We start from the raw sequence: 17,075 nt of genomic DNA on the forward strand, positions 1-17,075 counted from the left end.
TTAATAGCACAGGGATGTTCTGGTTATGGCAGTGCAGTGTTTGCACAGTCAAGGCCTTCTCTGCTCCTCACCCCACCAGTGAGTGGACTTGGGAGTACACAAGGAGCTGTGAGGGGACACAGCTAGGACAACTGACCCCAGGGACGTTCCAGAGCATGTGGGATAATGCTCAGCAGGTAAAGCTGGGGAAGGAGAGGGCAGGGGGTCAGAGTGATGGTATAAGTAGCCATTGAGTGTAATGGAGCCCTGCTTTCCTGGAGGTGGCTGAGCGCCTGTCTGCCCATGGGAAGGGGTGAATGAATTCCTTAGTTTGCTTTGCCTGGGTGTGGCTTTTCTTTACCTGTTAAACTTTATCTCAACCCATGACTTTTCTCACTTTTACTCTTCCGCTTCTCTCTCCCATCCCACTGCGGGGGGGGGGGGGGGGGGGGTAGTGAGTGAGCAGCTCTGTGGGACTTAGTTGCCAGCTGAGGTTAAACCATGATAACGCGTTATTTGGAGTACTTAAAGAATGCCATAGCAAATACCATTACAGAATACCACTGTCGTGCTTTAGTGTGGGCCTAGCCTACGTACAGGGTGAAAACATCCATAAATCTCGCTTAAACTCCCTAACTGTACCTCTGTTCTAGCAAACGCCTAGTTGCTTCCCAAGGTCACGTTCTGCTTTGTTAGGGTGGACACTGTGCTTTCTTTAATGTCGAGGAAGTTGTCTGGACCACCTGTTTTTCTCCTCCACGTGGCAGTACCACGGATTTCAGTTTGAACCACCCGAATTTGGGAGCTGGCCGTCAGGCTGCGTGTCACGGCCTCGCTGTCCGACTTGCTCTTGGGGTCAGTTTCAGCTTAGTGTCCCCGCTCACGGAGAATGTGACCGATGGTTGTGGTCCTAAGCGGAATTGTGCCGCCCTCCATCACTGACGGCGGCCTGGGTACAGCAGCGAGGCTGGCAGCCGGGGCTGGTGTGAGCGCTGCGGCGGGCGGAGCTCGCTGCCGCTCGCCTCGGCCCCGGCGGCCTGCCGCCACGGCACGCGCTGGGTCCGCCCGCACCACCGACCGCACGAGCCAGAGCGGCCGCGGCCGTGGCGGCGGCGGCGCGTCTCTATGGTGCGAGGGGAGGGGCGCTAGCCGCTTCCGGCCGGGCGCTCGCTCTTTCCGCCGGGCCGCGGCATGTGGCGCTGCGGGCCGCGGGCGCCCGAGGGACGCGGCGCGCGACGCCGCCTGCCCCGGTAGCGGGGCGCGCGCTGCCGCCAGCGCAAGGCAAGGCGGGAGAGCGGCGGGGCCGGGGAGCGGCTGACCCCTGCCTGGGCGCTGAGGAGAAGGCGCTTCCCGGGCGGGCGGGCGGCTGGTCGGGGTGAGGCCCGCGGGCGCTCACGCGGCTTCTTCCCGCAGGCGCGGGGCCGTCACCATGCTGAGAGGGGACGAGTTCATCAGCTCCCCGCCCAGGAAGACGGTGCGGTTCGGGGGCACGCTGACAGAGATCTTGCTCAAGTACGAAAAGGTGAGTGCGGCTCTGCCCCTGGCCCTCGCGGCTCTCTCTTCGGCCAGGCTGCGCGCGTTGCCGCTGCGCTCCCAGCGTGTTATGCAACGTGAATGCTCCCTCGGTCTTACACAAGACCCTGGGAACAAAACCCTGCAGGCAGGCGAGCGCTGTCGGCTTGTGCCAGGCGGTATCGCTCTGCGAGTGGAAAGGTTTCCCCTGTGAGTCAACCGGAGTGACGTCCTGGATGGATGTAACACCTGGGTGACATCAAAGGGTGCAGACTGATCATCACTGTGTCTGCAAGGAAAGCAGCTGGAAGCGACCCAGCCGCTTCAGCTGCCTGTCGAGGAGAGTGCTCTGTAACTGTTGGTTCAGCCTCATGGAGCTTCCTCACTTGTGTTCATCATGTTAATCATAGAGTGGTAGGATTGGAAGGACCTTTAGAGATCATCTAGTCCAACCCCCCTGCAGAAGCAGGTCCACATAGGTCAGGTCGCATAGGAATGTGTCCAGGTGGGTCTTGAAGATCTTCAAGGAAGGAGCCTCCACACCCTCCCTGGGCAGCTTGTTCCAGTGCTCCTTCTCCCTCACAGTAAAATAGGTGTTCAACAGTATTAGCTCATTCAGATATGTTGGTGAAATTTGCTATTTACTATTGTTATTTGCTTTTCTTTTTTCCCCTTGCTAGGGTGAGACCACGGATTTTGAGTTGTTAAAGCATCAACTGTCAGATCCAGACATAAAGGTAAAGAGTTTTGATAGTAAGGGGTCTGATGGTTTAAAGTTTGACTGTAATCATCAGACAGTTCATTCTGGTGCATACCCATGTCCTTTGCTTTTAAACAATTATCTACTTTTAACAGCTTTTTTGCAATATGAAAACTATCAGAATTAAACTCTGAATGAAAAGTAATAAAAGCAGTTGTCTGTTTATACATGTATATATTTTATATGCAGGATCTTGATAAATGATGTCTGGTGCTTACTGACTCTGTTCTAGACTGAGAAACATTTTGCTTTGTGACCTTCCTTACAGATACTGTCTTTCTAGGTCACTGATGCTTGTTTTAACAGCTATTTTTGTAGATGAAACCATGGTTTCTGACTTTCACAGCCTTTAAGTTGCATGAATTTTTACCTTCTCCCGTTTTCATGAAAGACTTGTTTAGTTAGTCAGTAAGATGCATGTGAATTAACTACTTATACCTAAAAGTGTTGTTTCGTGGCTCTTCTGTATAGCTGTGACTACCCACCACATTTGCTGTCCTTTTTAATTTCCTTCTTTTTGCCTTTTTAATTAAACCACAAAGCTGTGAGAAGGATGCTGCTGGAAGCATAATGCTATATGAGATTCCTTTTATCTTTGAAGAGGACATTTTGCAAAATACTTGGGTTCTAACAGGCCTTTTGGAGTGTACAAGCAAAATCAATGTAGGATTGTCTGTGGAGACAGGACCTGGATGCCCCTTCTTCTTGAACTAGAGCACAAAGAAAAGAAAACTAAGATTGAATGTTATTTGTTTTAAATATGTTCTGTGAGAGTGAGGTTTGCATGCCTTGCTCAGTCTTTAAGGCTGATAGACTGGCAGGCAGGTAGTTTAGGGGTTGCTATGCATTTATTCTTGCATTCAGGAACTTCCATAGATGGGGATGTAAAGAAGTTCCTTGCATTTTGATGTGAAAATACTTTCAATTTACAGTCTTAATCTTTGGCTTTTAAAGATTTTGTTATTTTCTAGCAGTAGGTAATAATGTTTGCTGGAATAATTAACAATTTTGTCTCCTTATTTTAAGGATGCCCAGATCATTAATTGGCTACATGAATTTCGAGCTTCTGTTGCATATTTGACCAAAGAACTTGAACAACTGGTCAGCATTTTGCTGGTAAATATATGCTTGTTACATGGGAAGATTAAGGGTTTACTACTCAAAGCAGTTTTCTTTGTCATCTTGCTTTTTGCTTGCTTTCAGAAGCTACCATGGTTGAGAAGAAGCCGAGAGGTAGTGGAGGAATATCTGGGTTTTCTTGGCAATCTGGTGTCAGCACAAACTGTCCATCTTAGGCCATGCCTCCGGATGATTGTATCGCAATTTGTCCCCCGTAAGTTACTTTTCTCTTAGTCTTTGTTATTTGCTTATCAAAATGTCTTTCTCAGATAAATGTATGCCTGACACAATTAATCATTGGGCTGGGTTTTTTTTCCTCTTGATTTCTTTCTTAACTTGAAAAGCTGAAGTGTGATACAGATAATTTTCTGTACCTAGATTTTGGAACACATATTCTAGTGGCCAATACATATGCCAGTTATGAAGATGTCTTGGAAAGAGTTGAACTGTTTGAATGTTGTTATTCTTGAAAAGCAAAAGCTGCAGCGTGGATGATGTCAGATATTCTTAAGAACCTCCTGGTTCTGTGAATGAAACAGACATTTTGATGAGCTTTTGCTTATTTTAGAAAGTCTTATGGATAATTTTGATGCTTTAGTCCTGATAAAGACTGTTGGCCTGCGTGTGTGTGTGATTTGGCTTTGAAACTGTTTACCTATAATATTTGTACAGATTTGGTAGAATAATCTCACTTTTTGCTAGCTCGAATAACCATCAGAGAAGATGATGTGGATATTTCAGATTCGGATGATGATGATGAAAGTGAGTATAAAGGAAGCATGGCTTATATATGCTGCCGTAATACCTTTACTAAAGTAATACACTGTGCATGTTGCTCCTTTTTTACAAAGTTAATTTAACTGAAATAATGTAAAGTATTAAGAAACAGTTCATCCTTAAATTCCTAAGTCAAAGACTTTCTTGTTCTCAAATCAGTGGTTTGGTGATCCACTCCTAATTACTTTGAAAGTGTTTGTGTTGGTGCACTATCTGTAGGAATAAGACTGAATGCATAGGAAAACATTCCTAGTCCTAGGTTGTTTCAAAGCCAAAGAAAAGTTAAGAGTTGTTTGCTTTCTGTTTTATTTACCTCAGTAAAACTATGGAATTTGAGGAGAAGTTGAGGGCTTTTTTTTTGTTGTCTGCCTGGGATAAGCTGAAATACAATAGATATTTGTAATAAACATGTCACATAATTATTGTCTTTATTGATAAGGAAAACAGCTAAATGTCTTTCAAGAGTTTCATCTTTTCTTGAATGCTGGAATAAATTTCAGTTTTGCTGGTGATAACCCAGCTGTTCTTTTGCTGTTACTTTGTGACACTGTTTGAATTAAAAAAGAGTCTGCTATAGAAGCCTAATTAAGTTGTTTGACTCTTGTGAAAATGAGGCCTAATCACTCAATAGATTTTATCTAGTTACGGACTTGGAAATCCAACATTTATCCCTCATTTCGCAAATACATAGAAGAAATGTTAAATGCAAGTTGAGTCTTCAGTCCAAGGTCCTGTAACACAAATACCTTGTCTTGGGACTGTCAGCACATTCAGGATTTATTGATTGTGATGTCTGAATCTTACTTGGAATTATTTTTCATTTATTTTCATGATAAGACCGTTTAACTTAAATAACCCCAACAAACTAACACCACCATAACCCACCCCCCCCACCAACAACACACCAAAACAAAACTCACAAAATCCCTGTCACCACCTCCCCCCTCCAACCCCCACCCCCAACCAACATTTTGGCAAATGCAGTTTCATTGACAGACTTCAGAATGTTTAGTTGATATGAACTGCTTTTGCTAGTTCCTGATTTAGTTTTCTGTATCCAAATGCATAATAGTACTTTTTTCTTCCTCTAGACCTTTCTGAGAACTTTGACACATGCCACAGAGCACTGCAAACTGTTACAAGATATGTTCCCTCGTAAGTATCATCTCGTGGTTTTGTATGCCCTTTCCTTGCAGATTTAAAGCTTCTCAACTGATGAATTTCTTTTTTTCTCTTAATTGGAAGTATAGTACTTAGTTTCATTGCATGATTTTTCCTAATACTCACCAACTGGCGGAATGCTGTATCCAGTCATTGTGAAATTTCCATAGGCATCAGTAGCTGAAAATCCTGTTAATGGAAATAGGAAGTCGGGAAGGTTCTGTTTATAGCAATGTCTTCGAAGTAGCTTCTAGCAAGTCCACAGTGAAAGTTTGCTGCTCATTATCTATCCAGTGATCTCTGCAAAACCAGATTTTATACAATTACTTATCTTAGAATAAAGTTACTGTGAAATAAGCTTATTCCAATCTGTCTTTAGAGTGCTGGAGCTTCAGTATTTGCTCTCATGGTAATAACCTCTAACTTTTGTGTGTGGTCTTTTTTCATTTGTGGTTTGTTTTGTCTGTGTTTTCAAATTGTAGGACACCACAGTTTCTCATGCCAATACTTGTGGAAAACTTTCCTTTCATTAATAAATCAGAAAGAACTCTGGTAAGAGCTGTGAACATTTCTGTTTATTCGTTCACTTGTTTTTTAATGAATAAACATACTCTGTAGTACGACAACTGATCTGGTGGTGTTGAATACAGTTTCCTGAGTGTACTGTTTAAGTTTCTTCTTACTTTATACATATGTATATACCTGGGTATGTGTGTTTAGTATAAGATTGTCCAAGCATACTTAAGTTCCTTGTGCATAAGCATTATGCTAGTCTTTAATGACATAACTGCATATCTTTTCCACAGGATTGCTTTCTTAATCAATGCACAAGATGGACCTCTTTGACGATGAATCTCAGGGTTATATAGTAAGGAGACGGTAGGATGCCTGTCTCATGTGTTGTCAAAACTGGAAAGTATTTATCAGAAGTACAGGGGATTTGATAAGCAGATGGAAAGCAATGGACGTGATAGATGAAATCCAAGTTACCAGTAGTGTAGGGTGTTTCGTTTTGTTGTTACTTCTTTGGCACAGTGCTTGTGTGGTGAAAAGCAAACTGAAAGCTTGGTAGATTACAGCTCTTGTGTGGTCTTTATATTTACTTTTTCCAACTTGATATGTTGGCACTTTATTTTGCAGAAAGGCAGAGCCCTGCTCCACCAGCCAAGTTTCACTGGAGCTGTATTGAGTGCTGAAAGTCCCCTGAAGTTTTTTGTGTACCTTACTCTTTCTTAAATTTTTCTTTATTTATTTTAATACATCCAACTAACTTGGGCATTGGTTCCCTGTCTGTAAATCAGGGGGATCATAGCTCTTATGTGATGTTAGGAGAAGAATTTTTAAGAATTTATTTCTGAGCTCATGAGAAGCAAGTAGTGAAGAAATTCTTAAGTATGTGTTCAGGGCAAGGGTCAAATGAAGGTGAATAAAAATAAGGTCCATGTGTTGTTAAATATTTCCATTTTATACATTCTCGTTAAAACTAGCTCCATTTTATGTACTGAGTGAGCCAGATGGCCTGTGGAAAAATCATATGTGCTCATGTAATTAAAGGTTGTGTTATAATGAATATTCACAAAGAGACTATGGTGTACTTAGATGTGGTACTTCACCTAATTGTGTGGATTGACTTGACAGTTTCACTATGTGAAAGTTGCAAAGTTGTCTATACCTTGTCTTTTGTGTGTATAGGTGAGTGGGCACCTGCATGCTCACAGACCTTGTCTATTAACCTGCTTGAATTCTAATCAGAATCACTCTGAGAAGACTTACCTGTGGAATTTAGAATCGTTGGTATATTATAACCTGAAGTAAAGATGTGCTCAGTCTCACTTTAAACAACCTAGAGCTGGTTCTAGGTGTAGTGAGGAATATGCTCATTCTAATTTTCCTATAGAAAGTTTAGACATGATCTCCTATAGAAGTGAGTAACTTTTCTTATAGAATATCCATACTCATTCTGCCTAGAGATAATTGGGAAAAAATGCATGGAAATAGTAGATTATAAAGTTAATGATAACAGCTTAACAATTATAAGGTTGATGTTTGGTTTATACGTTAATCTAGATTGAGTACACTCTATTCAAACCTATTTCTGGCTCTGTAGATAACAAATTAAGAAACTTGTTTTCTAAAAATCCTTGACAGAAGTTAAGACTTGCTGTGAACATTATTAATATCAATGAATTTTGTGTTATAGGAATGTTATGTTCATAACCTTCTACGAGTTACGGTGTACCTTCCAGCTCTGAGGCTTCAAATTCTGGAGCTTATTATTGAAAAGCTGTTAAAGTTGGATGTAAGTTTATTCTGCATCATCTTTTAAGGAAGCTTGGCAATAACATGCACAGAGTAGGAATTGAAATATGCTTCAGTGTTAAGCTCAACAAAAAAACCCCATGTTGCAGTAGTGCACATGATCATGAGTATAAACCCAATTAAATTTGCACTGTTTCCAGCCTTAAGATACTTCCAGACCTGAGGGTGACTGTGTGGTGTGCACTGTTGCATCTGCGTGGAATTGCCATGCCAGAATCAAAACATGTCATGGTCATCAGTGCTCACATGCAGAGAACATGCTTCTCTTTGTGTGGCTGGTCTGTTTTATCATCCCTTTGAAGTAACACGCTTTACAGTCATAAAAAATACAGGAGGGGTAGCATTGTATTGTATTGATTCATGCTTTTTATTTTGGACAACCTGAGCATATGACAGTCTGGGGAAAGCTTATATCCTGGAGGTAATGTTTCAGGCAGTTTGGAGTGTGTGCTTGTGTATCGCATACATATTCCCTTTTAATTGTTTATTCAGTCAAGGACAAAAATCTAGCTTAGAAATTCCTTGTATGTTCATTTCTTAAATAAACAGTAAAGGTTTCAGATTATTGTCATGGTCTTAGAAACATTAATTTCTTGTTTGCAACTGTAGGTTAGTACTCCACAGCAAGATATTGAAGACGCTGAAGAAACTGCTAAAAACTCTGACACTGAGGAAAAATCTACAGAGCAGGGACTTTTTGACATGGTTGGTTGTCTTGTTCTACTAAAAGTTTGTTGAGTAACATTTTCACTTTGGAGGTGGCTGTAAACTGAGGCAGTGTAGAGATACGTTATTGCTTTGTTGTTACTGCACCGCGCACAGCTCTTGACACCTGAAGAGCTGACAGATGATTAGTGTGCTCTTCACTTCATGCATGAAAAAACCCAGCATACATGCAGTGAAGCAGTTCCCTTATGTAAAAACACAAGCAGCTATACACAAAGCTAATTAAAGAATTCATGGCAGTTGGCTTGGTTTACAGAAATTTGCTTACTCTGAGCTGTGGAATTAAATACTGCTTGTTTTTAAACAACCCCACAACTCAAAGCTTCAGCAGATCACTCAAAAGAGAACCTTGTTTCACTTGTCTTAGAATTGCTGCCTTTGTGATGTATATATGAAAGCTCTATGACTACCATTTTATCTGCCAGGAGGAGGATGAAGAAAGAAAAGGAGACAAAGTTGTTTCATCCAGTAGTGACAGAATGGCCCATCCACTTGCAGAGCGCCTTGATATTTTGATGACCATCCTGTTTTCCTATATTAAAGATGTTTGCCACGTGGATGGTAAGGACACTTGAAGCTACAACCAAATTTGTTGCTTTGCTAGCAAGAGAGAAAAACATAAGAGGAGTTCTGGCATTCTGCTGCTGCAAGGTAGAGACCGCACTGTTCAGCAGTAGAATTCTGCCATCAGCAAGCTGTAATCCACATTCCAGCCTTTGCCCAGTGTTATTGGTAAAGGCACATTTATGGCTCTAAAGGTTTTGGATTCTGTTGGAGACATTCAGATTATATAAATAGGACATTGCAGGCTATAAGGGCAAATAGAGCTTTGTTTTTTCATTGTGCTACGAAATTTAAGGGATTAGAAATACTTGCTACAGTGTTTTGTCATTTGCCCTACTGTATTGCTTTGAGTATTAGAATTGTGGGTGATTTCAGTGTTACAAGGACATGAAGTAGATCAAAACAACCAGCCACGTCACCCAATTGAAATTACTACAGCAAAGCTTTGTGTTACAGGGAAAAAACCTGAAAGAAGTGTTTACACTGACATTTGTTAAAAGTTTGAATTTCTTAGTTTTGTATATTTAAACCAGAACGTTTAGAAACTATTTTGCTCTATGGTCACTAAAGTCAGGTGACTTATTTCTTCATCTTTTTGCTGTCCTGAACTAACACATTATTGCAAAGTTTGCATGTCTGGCAGTGTTACACATGTGAGTGCATGCACACACACATATACACACAGAGATATTATTCTTGCACACCGCTGTAAAAAGCTGTAGAACTCAAGTCCTGGAATGTCACACTAAATATTTTTTACGTGTCAGATAAGCCTAGAAGTCAGCTTGGCAGTGTTTATGTGTATATTACTAGTTTAAAAATAGAGAAATGCCACTTTTGCAGCCTGAGGGCAGGGAAAAAACCCTGAAAGGGCTCATTTTTTTCTGTTTTCTTTCGTTGTTGTGCAGGCAAGCTTGATATCAACAGCACAAAGGACTTGTATCGGGATCTGGTTTCTGTTTTTGACAAGCTCATTTTACCAACCCATGCTTCATGTCACGTACAGTATTTCATGTTTTACATCTGTAGCTTTAAATTGGTAAGTAGAACCTGTTTTTAAAGTGTAATGTCTTCTGTCATTTCTGCATGTAACTTTTGGCTTTGTCTACAAAAAGTAGTTGTTTTCTATGGTAATTCTAATCTGAAGATGATACATCAGGATTCATTAGTATCTTTGCTTTCTTTTCCTTCTCTGTTATTCCTCTTCTCAAGTTTTACTTTATGTGATGTCTTCTCACGTTGATAGCCACAAACAGATGGAGTCTAAGCTAGTGTGAAGGAGCTTGGTTAACAGACCTCTTTCAGAAGAATCAGTTAACTCCTGAATCTGAGAGACGGTGCTCCAGCAAGTTGTCTTATTGTCTGTGGTAGCTCTTCAATTTGAAAGTTGTGTTTGCTGTTTGTCCCCACTCCCATTTTCCCATTGCTCAACAAACTGTTGATCTTTCTCTTACTATATAAAAATAAGACCTTGCATGCTTTTTGCCTGAGAGTGGGTAAAAATGGAGTTAAGCTAATGTCCTGTCTCTGACAGTGGTGAATTAGTGGATGTGTTGAAAGGATATCACAGTGGGGCAAGCATGTTATGGTGCTTTATCCTAGATTACCCTCTCAGCCTCCAGCAGCATTGTGGTAACTTCCTGAGCCAAAGTCATGTTCTTTCATGGTAACAGCCCATGATGGAGAAATTCAAGGAGAAAATATCATGTTAATGCTTTTTGTAATGATGTGAATTTTTGTCTTCATGGACTTCCATGGCAAAAAGTTCCACACTATATTGCTTTGTTATTAATTGCTTTGTCTGAATCATCTTCTTGCTATTTTCATTGGATGTCTCTGACCTCTTCTGCTACCAGAGATGGTGAATAGTCACTTCACATTTACCTTCTTGCCACTCTTCTTTTTAAAACACTTCTCATGTGTCTATTCTTAACTTTTTCCTAGACTTCTTGCTCCATTTACTTTTTACAGCTAAGTGTAGAAAGAGATACAGGAAAGAGTGCTCTTCCATCATGTGTAGGAATATTTACTACAGTTATAGGTAGATTTTTGTAATGGCTTTTATTATGGAAGTTATGGGAATGGAATATTAAGAACGTATTATTCAGTGTCATCAGTGTGACAACTCACAATTTCTATGTATCTTGTTTCCAGGGGTTGGCTGAGGCATTTTTAAACCATCTTTGGAAAAAACTACATGATCCAAACAATCCTTCAGTGATCAGGCAGACTGCTGGGACTTATATAGGCAGCCTCTTGGCAAGAGCTAAATTCATTCCAGTTGTGTAAGTTGTTTTGATATATATGATCAGAACTCCCCAATTTATGATGATTGCTGAGGATAAGGATGAAATTCACAGAATGTGCACACAGTGTTAGTCTTCTATTCCCACTCCTTTGCCAGTAAGCCTAAATCAATGGTCTTGCTTGTCCTTTCTACAATACTGTTTCAGTATTGTCTTGAAGTTTCCAGGAAAGTTTTGCACTCAGAGGATGCAGACTAACAATTGCTGGGATTCATGACTTGTTGTTTAAGGCTTCACTTGGCAAGAATGAGCATGAGTAGGTTATGTGGACTTGAAGTCATGGATGCCTGGTACATCTGACGTGCAGAAGCAGATATTTTTAATGTCCTATGTTAGGTATTTTATGTAGACTCTGAGAGAGGGAAGTCAAGTGTTTTAGATACAGATGGATTAAAATACCTCAGGAGACAGGCAAAAATGTCTTCTTTTATACATACACATTCTATATTTTCATACTGTTAGGGTGGGCTCAGTGACTGTAATGTTGGACTTCATACTGGAATTAGATGTTGGACGTGGGAGGGCATCTCTCTCTCTACTGCCTGTAGCTCAGGATGCTCACTGTTCACTCTGTGGTTCACGTGTAACGTGCATTCATGGATTCATCTTGTGCTTTCACTGATTGGGATTTTCAGTGCTGACACATTGATTCATTTAATGCTGAGATAAAGGAGAAGGCTCATCATAGCAGAATCTCCTTTTTTAGAATGAGATTTTCTTACTGCCATTTTTATAACTACTGAGATCCTTGAAGACTCGTTCAACATTTTTTCTATGCCATTTCAGGTGCTGTTTTTACACTTCTGTTTTTTCTCCCTTCATTATAGCACAGTAAAAGCATGCCTGGATCTTCTGGTGAACTGGATGCATAAATACATTGATAATCAGGATACAGGGGCTAATGCCTATTGTGACGTAGCTCTCCATGGGCCATTTTATTCCACATGTCAGGCAGTGTTCTATACACTTATTTTTCGTCATAAGCAACTTTTGGATGGAAACTTAAGGAAAGGTGAGTACATCAGGTTTGGATGGTATTGGATATGGCATGGCAAGTTTTACAGTTAATGTGTAACAGTCAGTTCAGTCACGTATCTGATGGCAAGTTTGTGATGGTGTCCTCTAAATAAAATGGGATGGCTTGTACACCCTGTTGGGCTACCAAGCTAAATAACTTTTTTCCCCCTCACCTATTGATAATGCCAGTAACTCCTCAGCACCCCTATCTTGGCCACACTTCCTGAGCATGTTTGAATTTCAGCTGTATAAAACTAATGTGAGCTTCAATTAATCATCTGTCTTGATGACTGTGCCTTTATCAGTCCCTGTAATGGGTGTAACTGTAGAGTCTGTGTTAGAAGGATCTCTCAGCTGTGGCAGGTTAGAGTAACTTTTCTGCTGAACAAACTGTGGGCTACATCTCTACTATAGGAGAGCTCCCTAGGATGTGCTTCTCAGATGTTGGGCAGAGTACAGGCTAGTCAGAAATAACTGGAAGTTAAGTTCCTCTTATATGATATGTAACTTATATTTGTCAATTGTTCTTATTTTCAAGGTCTGTCATACCTGCAGAGTTTAAATTTTGAGCGCATCGTCATGTGCCAGCTAAACCCTCTGAAGATTTGTATACCCTCTGTTGTGAACTTGTTTGCTGCCATTACCAGGTGCCTACCCTTTTATTTCAGTTTTAGCTTCATACAGATTTTTGTGTGTGTATCTTAAAAACAGCACAATACTTAGCACATAGCTTTTGTTAAGCACAGTATTGAGCATTACCTAAGACAGCTCATATAATACTGCCCATATTCCAGTTGGGTAAGTTTCTTTCTGGTTCAGTTTCAATGAAATCCTACAGTACTATGAAACTGATTGCTTTGTGTGGTGCCAATGTGATTCTACTTGGATTGAAGTTTATAAGAGTGTAGAGGAAGAGAATAGGCACTTTACCTTGTGACTGTCTTGAAAACTCTTAAGTACCAGTTTGCAAACAGAGATAGAAGTGACATTTGTTAAAAAATAACTTTGTATTTTCATACCACCTGAAATTTGTGCTTTCAATGTGCTAGAAACACTCATCTCTTCTTTATTACCTTTCTAAAGGAAATACCAGTTGGTCTTCTGCTACACAATTATTGAGAGGAACAATAGGCAGTTCATACCAGTTGTTCGGAGTGGCTCTGGGGGTGACCTGGTGCAGACGTGCACTAATCCACTGGACAGCTTCTTCCCCTTTGATCCCTACATCCTCAAAAGGTACAGTTTAAAAATAAGCCACTTGTTTCTGCCTGGTAGAAAGTAATGAACTAAAACTGTAAGAAACTGACAGTGTTTCTACAGTTCATCTTCTATTTTTCATGTTGTATATTTTAAACAGAGATTGTCAAAGGTTTGAATTGAAATGTACCCACACTGTGACACTTAGCAATGAACACGACCCAGGTTCCTGCTAAGTCTAGTAAATAGATATCTTTTAAAATTACATAACTAAATTATATTAAAAATACTATATAAGTATATATTTATATAATATCTGTTCTGTATAATGTAAAAAATATATATTTGGTGACTTTTCTTTTGGTTTTCCTTGTATCAAGCAGTGTCTAAAATATCATCACATTCTCCTAACACGTGGGGCTGTCTCTCCCTTTTTTATTGTTGCTTTGGTTTGGGTTTTTTGCACTGTGAGTGTATTATTTCTTGATTGGAGACTTTGGCTTATTTTAAGTCTCTTGCTTTTTAAATGAATAGTGTGGTATTTGCAGCATGTCCAGTATTAATTACTTTTTAATGATAGAGGTCAACATTCTCTCTTTTTTTTTCTGTCTTAAATCTCTCCGCAGAAAGAAAGGAGACCTTCCTTCAGAAGTATAGATTTTTAATACTTACACACAACACTATATAGATTATATACAGTAACAATATATACTATTAATATAATTCTATGGCATTGGAAGTAATGCTTGTTTGCAAGCATAGTGTAGCTGTTAAAAGTAACCCAGCTAGGAATTAGGAGATCTAACTGTATAAAAACTCCTCAAGCAAACTGTTATAATTTATACCTATCAGCAAAAGGGATTTATTTCTTCATGGCATTAATTGGGCTTTATATAGGGATTAGCAGAATAGTTTGTGATATCCTACAGAAGGCTATCAATATGCCAGGCATTTCCTACTGTATGACTGAAAGGAAATACGTACAACTTTTACTGAATACATTATATTGTGTTTTAATTCCTCTTTCAGATCAAAGAAGACCATTGATCCTTTGTACCAATTTTGGGAAGAGCTGAGTGCTGAAGATCTTGAGAATCTGAAGAAACCTATTAAAAAGGTAATCTTTTCTGAGCACAATGCAGTTCAGCTTTGGCCAGATCTTTTATCAACTGCTTGTATTGCAGGATTTATATTTTTTTAGTAGATATGAGTACACTAAACACTTAGGGGAAACTGTGACTGAAATTAGGAAGCTTTAGGAAGCTTTAGAGATTGATCCATCTTTGCTTTGGGAACACTTCTCCCCTCTTTCTGCTGAGGAGTTAGTTTGGCAGCACAGGATCACTGTGAATGCTTATGGAATGCTCTCAGAATACGGACACACTTGTGTCCCTGGGAAGTCCAGTTTGTAGATTCAATTTAGTTCCCCTATTTCATAATGAGAGTACATCTAATTAATTTACCATTGCAACTAGTCAAGACAAGTGTAGTACAATCTAAATCTTGAATGATACCATTCTAAAGCTCCTATGTAGCCTGTTTACCTTCTTTTGTCAGATTTTTGAGTCATTCAAATGGTGTGTTTTTCTTTCCTTGCTGTGATAGCACACAGAAGGACTTTATGGTGGTTTAGCTTTGTTAAGTGGTAACTTGATAAATGTTCCTATAGCATTTTGATTAGCAGATTTGATTGTTGCAACATTTCAGAATGTATTTTAGAAATATCCTTTTGTCTCAGCATTCATTGCTTCTGTCAAATCTTAAGAGTACTGGGGTATCTTTCTGCTCTCACTGATCCCTGTGAATTTATGCAGGGTACTTCTGAAGATGAAGATGATGACTTTTTGAAAGGAGAGACCCCTCAGAATGATGTTGTGGTTGGAATTGCTCCAAATTCTTACGAGTCAACTACCCGGAGCCCAGTGAGCAGCATTGGCTCCCCTTCAGACTCTTACGTGCTGTACCCTCAGTGACATGGAGAATCAGAACTGAAAAGGTTAAAAACAATGTGCAATGTTTTGCTCTGTAAAGAGACTTTAGCTCCGATTTCCAAACTGGCAGATGTTTAAGTAACTACACTTAAGAAAAACTATTGTTTCTTAATCATCAGATTTCTACAGATGTGTTATAATAAAGTTATATATTACTAGAAAGGCTTAGAGAATAAATAGGGTCATGTTTTACAAATTTCACATTGAAATGGGTTTTGTGACTTTACAAGGATTTTTTTATAGTTTTTCCTGACTCTTAAAGACTTTGTTTACTAACGTTTCTCTATAAGGTTTTATATATCAGGAGTGAAATTCTGGTCTCTTCTTTCTACTGATTTGTGTGGGAACCAGAATTCGATTGTCAGTATTCAAACTGTACTCTGATTACTGGTTTTGAGTTGATTTCAAAGCAGTGGTATGATCCCATGAGAGGGAAGCCTGGAAGTGTGTCTGACAGTGATTGTTTTTGCACACATCTCTTAAGCTTTTCCTATTTGTAGAACAGTATTTGGTAAAGCCACTTAATGGTGGAAAGTGTATTCTGATGATAGGCATTATCACTCTACCTTAAATCTGTATCTGACACACAACTTTCCCAGCTCTGAAAGGTCAGACTTGTCAAACTGATGACTGTTGGAAATGGAGTGGTTGAATGTAGGATTTGTAGATAGTTTTCTTTGGGGTGCTTGTGAAGCACTCTGAGACAGGTATTTATTTTCAGGATTTGAAGTTTATATGTGGATGCTGAAAATACAAAAAAAAGAAATAATCCTCCCTTGTAGAAGGGAAGTGAGGATGATGTCACTGGTGTCTGTGTGCTGTCAGTGTAGAGTCTCTCTGCATAAGTTGTCTTTTCATGAGTGCTGGCTTTTAGATTTGAGTAAAATTATGAACAGTGGGGGAAAAAATGTTATTTGTGTAAAAGCTTTCAAAAAATGTGTTTAGTTGAAAATTTTGTGCATTTGGCAATAAGCTTTTAATTGCCCTTCTTCAGAGTCGGAACTGGGAGGCTTACAAGACAACATTTTTATTCAGAGACAATAAAGGTTGTTGCAGAGTGCAATTCCTACACCTTTGGAAAAACACATCTCTATGTAACTAGGGATCTCTCTCTAGTCGTGCTCCTCAAAAGCTCAGGAGGGTGGTTCTGACAGACTGCAGAAATGAATTTTGGGCATGATACTGCAAAAGGTGTTGATGGGTAAACTGAGAGGTTTTGTTTTCAATTTAAGTCGTCCTTGCTGTCAGTCGTGAGTAATAAACAATAGATTTCCATCTGAAAGAGTTGCATTCTCTCCTGTCAGAAGGAACGTGTCTCACATACCTAACATCCTTTGAAAGCTGTATTTTTCCTCCTCTTTCACCACTGCAATAAGGTAGAGCACTTGTTTAAACGTGATGCTGTGTAAAACTTGCCCAGTTGTAATACCAGGTACGTGACTCATGATATTGAACCTTCCTGAGATAAAAAAAAGAAATATATATGATATGGAATATAAAAACGTGCAGAAATTGACCTGTTTGTACTGCAGTTGCACAGTTAACATTCATATGCCTAAGGGACTTTCTGAAAACAAATGAGCAGGAACTTCACTGTGTTTCTGTAACCTCTTCTGTCATAGCTCTGCTTTGCTTATTGTAATTGCA

General features: G+C 39.8%; 1 protein-coding gene across 2 annotated transcripts; it reads left to right on the forward strand.

The window, feature by feature from the left end:
• The first annotated feature begins 1,194 nt into the window (after nucleotides 1–1,194).
• RRN3 (RRN3 homolog, RNA polymerase I transcription factor) lies at nucleotides 1,195–16,710 on the forward strand. 2 transcript variants are annotated; one of them, XM_061993809.1, is made up of 18 exons: nucleotides 1,195–1,260; nucleotides 1,393–1,501; nucleotides 2,172–2,228; nucleotides 3,278–3,367; nucleotides 3,455–3,584; nucleotides 4,073–4,132; nucleotides 5,239–5,302; nucleotides 5,791–5,860; nucleotides 7,509–7,607; nucleotides 8,237–8,332; nucleotides 8,779–8,914; nucleotides 9,826–9,956; nucleotides 11,072–11,202; nucleotides 12,051–12,235; nucleotides 12,779–12,887; nucleotides 13,324–13,476; nucleotides 14,467–14,554; nucleotides 15,252–16,710. In XM_061993809.1, exons 2-18 carry the CDS (start codon nucleotides 1,409–1,411, stop codon nucleotides 15,408–15,410), a joined length of 1,851 nt encoding a protein of 616 aa, XP_061849793.1. In that variant the 5' UTR covers nucleotides 1,195–1,260; nucleotides 1,393–1,408; the 3' UTR covers nucleotides 15,411–16,710. The 2 variants fall into 2 exon arrangements, with proteins under 2 accessions (XP_061849793.1, XP_061849794.1); XM_061993810.1 differs by lacking the exons at nucleotides 1,195–1,260; nucleotides 4,073–4,132 and having other exon boundaries at nucleotides 1,267–1,501.
• Nucleotides 16,711–17,075: the final 365 nt, after the last annotated feature.

This window comes from Colius striatus, chromosome 3 (genome assembly GCF_028858725.1).
Source record: "Colius striatus isolate bColStr4 chromosome 3, bColStr4.1.hap1, whole genome shotgun sequence".
In the NCBI taxonomy this organism is placed as follows: Eukaryota; Metazoa; Chordata; class Aves; order Coliiformes; family Coliidae; genus Colius; species Colius striatus.